Source organism: Electrophorus electricus, chromosome 11, assembly GCF_013358815.1.
Source record: "Electrophorus electricus isolate fEleEle1 chromosome 11, fEleEle1.pri, whole genome shotgun sequence".
Classification (NCBI taxonomy): domain Eukaryota; kingdom Metazoa; phylum Chordata; class Actinopteri; order Gymnotiformes; family Gymnotidae; genus Electrophorus; species Electrophorus electricus.
Window position 1 is genome coordinate 2410556 of NC_049545.1, and position 6672 is coordinate 2417227.

General features: G+C 41.9%; 1 protein-coding gene across 2 annotated transcripts in view; it reads left to right on the forward strand.

The window, feature by feature from the left end:
• Positions 1-6192, forward strand: part of galnt2 (UDP-N-acetyl-alpha-D-galactosamine:polypeptide N-acetylgalactosaminyltransferase 2) — a 53735-nt gene extending 47543 nt beyond the window's left edge. Inside the window, exons 11-16 of one of the 2 annotated variants that reach the window (XM_035531852.1) lie at positions 10-136; positions 756-848; positions 934-1017; positions 1442-1586; positions 1893-2012; positions 2445-6192. In XM_035531852.1, coding sequence (XP_035387745.1) covers positions 10-136; positions 756-848; positions 934-1017; positions 1442-1586; positions 1893-2012; positions 2445-2600 — 725 coding nt within the window. In that variant the 3' untranslated portion in view covers positions 2601-6192. The remainder of the gene's footprint in view (positions 1-9; positions 137-755; positions 849-933; positions 1018-1441; positions 1587-1892; positions 2013-2444) is intronic. The other variant, XM_035531853.1, reaches the window with a different exon arrangement.
• The last annotated feature ends 480 nt before the right edge of the window (positions 6193-6672 follow it).

Consider the following 6672-nt stretch of genomic DNA (forward strand, 5'->3'; position numbering starts at 1 on the left):
GCTCTTCAGAGATCTCGTTCCGCGTGTGGCAGTGTGGGGGCAGTCTAGAGATCATTCCCTGTAGTCGTGTTGGACACGTCTTCAGGAAGCAGCACCCGTACACCTTTCCTGGAGGCAGCGGCACGGTGTTTGCCAGGTAGCTGAGAGAGTGCTCGGGACGGGCACTTAACAAACAAATACGATTCATCTATTATTTGCAGCATAATATGCAGAGGGGTCAGGAATCAGTGCTTATGTGATATATATTGTCCCTTATCCAGTGAAGATTTTATCAAACAAAATGGTGCCTAGAGTACATTATTGCTCAGTTGTAATGGTCATAAGGCACAGATGTAACAGTCAAAGGGCTCCACCCAGTGGCTGAAAGTGGGTACTGACTGCACAAACAGAGGAGCTTAAAACACTAAGCTCATACAGATGAGCAATGTGCTTTGGCCGTTGAATCCTTTTCCAGATTTGAATAGCTGCTGATGCTTCCAATGTACAGCTCAGCCTTCCGACCTGGAAAGAGCCCTGCTTCTGTTACATTGGGGGGGGGGGGGGGGTAAATTGACACAGCATGGGATAGGAATCACATTGTCACCATATTAGTCGCCCGTTTTTTAGCCATTCACCTTCCAAAAAATATATTTCACAGTCTTACTTAAAATTAAGCTCAAATATGGAACAGCGCTGGTGCTAAACAAAGTCTTGACAGGGAAATGAGACCTAGCAACACGATGACCTTGTGACGGGCCTTCTCCTGCTCTCTGCAGGAACACGAGGAGAGCGGCTGAGGTCTGGATGGATGATTTCAAGAACTTTTACTACGCTGCTGTGCCTTCTGCACGGAATGTCCCCTATGGCAAGTAAGTGTGTCCCTGTTACTGCACACCAAATACTCTTTGAGTGAGTCTCTTTGAGCCTGCTCAAGAGCATCTTCCTCTCCACCAGTATCCAGAGCAGGCTGGAGATGAAGAAGAGGTTAGGCTGCAAGCCATTCAAGTGGTACCTGGAGAACGTCTACCCAGAACTGCGGTGAGCCTGCAGCGCGCATATATATATATATATATAGCCTTTGTAAATGTGCAGATTAATAATTTATTCTGCAGCCAAATACTGTGTATTAAATTGCAGAGGTGATGATATATATATAAATAAATAGAATTAAACAGTTTAGCCTCATCATATATATATATATATATATATATATGATGAGGCTAAACTGTTTAATTCTATTTATTTATATATATATCATCACCTCTGCAATTTAATACACAGTATTTGGCTGCAGAATAAATTATTAATCTGCACATTTACAAAGGCTACTTCAGCATTTCTTTCTTTTTTTTAATTCTGTAAACTGCATTAATGGATATCAGCATGAATGAACAGCTGACCTGTGTCTGTGTACACGAAGCCGCCTTCGCTTTATGGGGCCACTTGTGTGTGACTTGTACAGGGTTCCTGACCACCAGGACATAGCGTTCGGTGCTCTGCAGCAGGGTGGCAACTGTCTCGACACACTGGGGCACTTTGCTGATGGTGTGGTGGGCGTCTACGAGTGCCACAATGCCGGGGGCAACCAGGTACCATTCGTGTCACAGGTACAGCCCTGAGCAGTTTTATAGGGAACAGGAGAGCACTGGGTGAAGCACACGGCCACCATCAGCACCAATTAAGGAGAGAGGGGGCCTGACGCCAACCTCCACTGCATTATGGGCTTGGGATCACACGGACCACAGTAGCTTCTTTAGACACCACATTGAAAAATTACAAGAAATTTAAAGCTTTTAGTGTTTATATAACAAGGAATGGCTACAGCAGTTTATATTGTGTGTGTGAAGTTGAGGTCGTGTCACTGGATTGCTGTACGTCACCTCTCTTCCTCTCTGTTTTTTGCATGTGTTCAGGAATGGGCCTTGACCAAGGATAAGTCAGTGAAGCACATGGACCTGTGTCTGACAGTGGTGGAGCGCACAGCCAGCTCCCAAATCAAACTGCAGGGCTGCAGGGAAAATGACAGCAGACAGGTGAGCGAACACCCCTGCCGCCAGGGCGTCAGCGCACGGGTCTGGCTCACACGATTGCTCCTGGAGCTGAGAACAAGAAGCTGAATGTTTCTCTTAGTACAAAAATCTACTCTCTTCATTTGTTGATTTTATTCTATTATTTTATCGTGTTTACCTGTCAATAATACTGTTTTGACAAAATTTGACTTTCATTAGTATTTATATTTTATTTTAACATTTATTTTAGTGCCCTGTTTATTTTAGTTTCATTTATCTTTGTATTATAATCAGTTTCAAATATAATTTTTAAACAAATTCTGTACCCTACATAAATAATACCTATTACTGTTAGAATGATGGAGCTTGGTCCAAACGTCACCTTAGCAAAGATTCCTGATGCTGTTTGGAGGAATGGAGATGAAGCTGATAACAGTGTTTGTATACCCTCCACAGAAATGGGAGCAGATTGAGAACAACTCCAAGCTGCGGCATGTCGGCACCAACCTGTGCCTGGACAGCCGGAGCGCGCGCAGTGGCGGCCTGACGGTGGAGGTGTGCAGCCTCTCTTTGACCCAGCAGTGGAAGTTCACCCTCAACCTGCAGCCCTAGCCCCGTCCTGCCCTGGAGCTCCACCCCCTTAGTCCCGCCCTGGAGCGACAGCCCCCAGCTGCTCTGTTGGGCCGGTGTGCTGCTCTCAGCGAGGGGACGCTGCTGTCCAGCCGCAGCTAGCCCAGTCATGCCCCTGCCCTACCCGGCCCCCAGGGTCATGGGGCCACCCAAACGGACAACGAAAACAAACAAACATGATGACTTTTTTCCATCCAACAATATACCTCACTCTTTTTCATTTTTTTTTTTTTTTTTTTGGTCCAGCTTCTGGAAAGTGAATCTAAACGAAATGTTAAAAAAAAAAAAGGTTTGGTTTGAGGTTTACCTTCCTGTTTCTGATGCCAGCGAGAAAGGGTCTGATTTCTTAGTTGTTGCCGTTTATTCTGACGTTTTTCCCACCAGTTAATTTGTTTGTTTAAACAAAGAACACTATTACAAAAAGGATCTCTTTGTTGACATTTTTCAAATTTTGGCGCTCCCATTTCTTTGACTTTTTTTCTTTAAACAAAGGGGACTTTTACTGTGTTGTTCTTTTCGTTGCCCATAACCAACATTGTGGAATGTCAGCGACGCTCTATAGATGCTCCATGTCCACGCAGCGTGTGGGCTGGAATTTTGAAAGAGGACTGGCTCAGTATAGTTCACCTTCCTTGGCTTGTCTCCTCTGCCAGGATGGACACACGCGCATGTGCGCGCACACACATGCACACTGACTGTGGAGAAAGTCTGAAGGCCTTATTTTCTTGAACTGAGTGTCGTATGCAGTAACGAAAAAAACATCTAAGGCCAGCCTTTTTTTTCTACAGTTTCTATTAACTCGTCACTCTGTGTGTCTTGCGTCTCGAAGGTACAATGTGTTTGGATTTGAACCGCTTCCTTTTTGGGCCTCAGGAGTGTTTTTAATGAGGTGCTGTTCTTGACTCCACACAGCACATAACACTGGCTGCCCTCTTTGTCCCAAAACTGTCATTAATGTCTCAAGTTGTCATGTGCATTTTCCATATCTAATCAGAACAGCTTCCTGTCAGAAGGATTTCCTTGGATGTAGCAACCTTATAGTTATTGATAATTTCATGATGTGGAATAATCAAGTTGGTGACATGATGGTTGTAACTGTGCTCAAGCTGTTTTGATTTGAACATGTATTTGTTTTATTACCGTTTTTGATTTGTGTTGCTGTCCCAAGGGTTCCACCTTCTGCACACCTCACTGTTGTTTCCACATGTTCAAATGGTGACAGGACAGGAATGTTGCTTGTGGTTCCTTTATACTTTGACTGTGTGTACATATGCATACATGTGTATACTTTACAGTCCTAATTATTCTTGTATTTTAATTTTGATTATGAGCTTCCCAGTACAAGTAGCAACGAATGGTCTAATTTGTGTGCTGTAACTTGTATTACGTGATTGTTTCATGTTACTCTGTTTGGCTGGTTAGAGCAATTGTCTAAAGATGACTGTCTGAGCTGCTTTAAACAGAAAAGACGATTCTGTCCAGCTGTGTGTGTGTGTGTGTGTGTGTGTGTGTGTGTGTGTGTGTGTGTGTGTGTGTGTGTGTTGGTTAGGGTCACAAGCGGCTTGAACGTAACTGAACACGAGGGGAGAAAGGTGTCTGTCTGTACTTTCTCTTATACATGTCACCATGCTTTTGTCTTTTCTTGTTACTTTCAATACTTTTCTTAAGTTCTGTCAGGTGATGCTGATTTAGCCCTCGGGGAGCAGTTTCTGTTTGTAAATGAAATGGGTTCATAAGTTTTTGACTTGGTTCCATATCTCTGACTTTGTATGTCTGAATCAGGATAGCCATGTAGCATTCTGTAATTTATTCTAGTATAGGACTCCTAGACAAAATGAGCCACTGTCATACTGTAAACGTCGTGTTCATGTTACCCAGTGTGTTTCCGACTTTGCTACATCACCATGTCTTTTTCCAGATGCAGGGTATCATGGATCCTTGGAAATGGATTCGAGGCAAACACAAGCCTTGCTGGAGGTGTGTGTAGTTGGTGACCATCTTAAGAATCTCTGAATTGAGACTGAGTAGGTTGCGAAAAAGGACCCCTCCCCACCCGTTTACGTTCTAGCAACCTTTGTTGAGAGCATGAATTAGAGCTCTTGGAGTCAGATATGCCCTCTTTCCAGACATCGGACAGAAAGTAATTTCATACATGGTACAAGATGATGCACATGTAAAGAACTTTTCCATTAACCTTGAAGCGATCTTACCTTTCTCCCGTTCTAAGGAGAACCCAGCAAAATACTATTGCCTATAGCCATTCAGTAATTATAACACAAACATATGGGCAACGTTCGGAAAAAACATTTACAGAAAGAAACACTCATTTAATGGTATCAAAAACAAAGCCAAATACTGAGAAAGAAATGAATGACAAGGACTAATTTCTGATTTGGACTGAATATTTACAGAGTTATTTACTGTTTGGTTTAGTTCTTTAAGCGTATTTTAAAGATCGGACAAATTACATCAACACAACTTGACCCCAATTTTTTCTCTCCTTTACTTCAGTATAATGATTGAGTGTTTTCATATATTTGGCAACTTTAGGTTAAAGAAGGTCTTGACGTTGCATTTAATGGCAAAGGAGACATGGGGTTAGCAGTTGTAAGAGTATATGTGTGTATATACAATATGTATGTTCATGCATGTACATATACACATACAATTGCAGTTAATAGTGACTTGGTCAATTGTACAGCGCTTGTATTTGTTCACTGTTTTATAGATATGGCAAGAGGTTTACTTTGAATGAGGAAAAATTAACTTAAATAAAAGTTTATATATATAAAATCAATGGTGTTTGTCTGAACTTAAGCTGCTCACCACCAACAGTTCTTACCTGCTAGAGAAACCATAGTGCCCAGCCAGTAGACTTGTTCCTACTAGAAAAGTGAACTTAAAATGACAAAATGAATCCAGAATGCAGTATTATTACCGCAATAGCAACACGGACAAAGCAATTACTACAGTATTTGGACACACTGGTATAACCTGTGACATCTGGACATGCTGTGATCTAGCCTTTGACATTTGGACACACTGGTATAACTTGTGACATTTGGACATGCAGTCGTATAATGTGTGTACGGGAGTTGGGTTACTGTGAATTTTAAGTTTGTGTACAGAACTGACGGCAATTAACTCAATGTTCCCACCTCGTCTGGCACCATCAAGAAAACTGTTCAGTGGCTCTCAAGCACTTTACAATAACCAAGATGTAGGATGTAGCACAGAGATATTGGAAGATGATTGTCATGTAATTTTTAAAAAACTGTATACAAATGCAGTGTAAACATTTATATAGAAGTCCATCATGAACTCGTATACCAGAGGATGAATTCAAACAGTAAATCCACTTTTAACCCCAATGATATTTAAAAAAAAAACAACAACAAAAAAACCATTTTATTGGTGTGCAAATTTGTGTAAACTTACACTGACAATGGCAAAGAGAAAAGGATGAAGCAAACGTCAAGAGTGGTGGTGTGACAAAAGATCAGCATTCCCTGCTAAAGTGGAAAATCAGAGAACATGAGCATGTAAGCTGGCTGGCTCTCAAACTCACAGGCTAGTCATCAACATTCACAATGGAAAGACGAAGGAAGGAACATCTAAGGGCTTTTACAGCCAGGAACACCACAGTCACCACATTCATATGTTTCTGTGTAAATTCATAGATACAGATTATGTACAATGGAGAATTATTACTGAGTTTAATCAATATTTTGTTGAAGAATGTTGGTCCAATGTAAATCAGGTCAGGTCAAAATTAATTGTATACGCTACCCCCCCCCCCCCCCCCCCCTTCAGTGACGGTACAAATTGGAGTTTATCCAGTTGGCTGTGCACGTGCTAACAGTTCACACCAGCTGACATTTTTACCCACACTATGTTCTTTGCAGACATATTTTTTAAAGCACCTAAGCCTTTTTTCACCCCTTCATCTACAATATAATGTCTATTGCACTACAGTACTTCACTGTAGTTACAAAACCCTGAGGTTGCCCAAGATGGCCAAGAGATGGGAGAGTTGCACTATCAAAGTCAGACC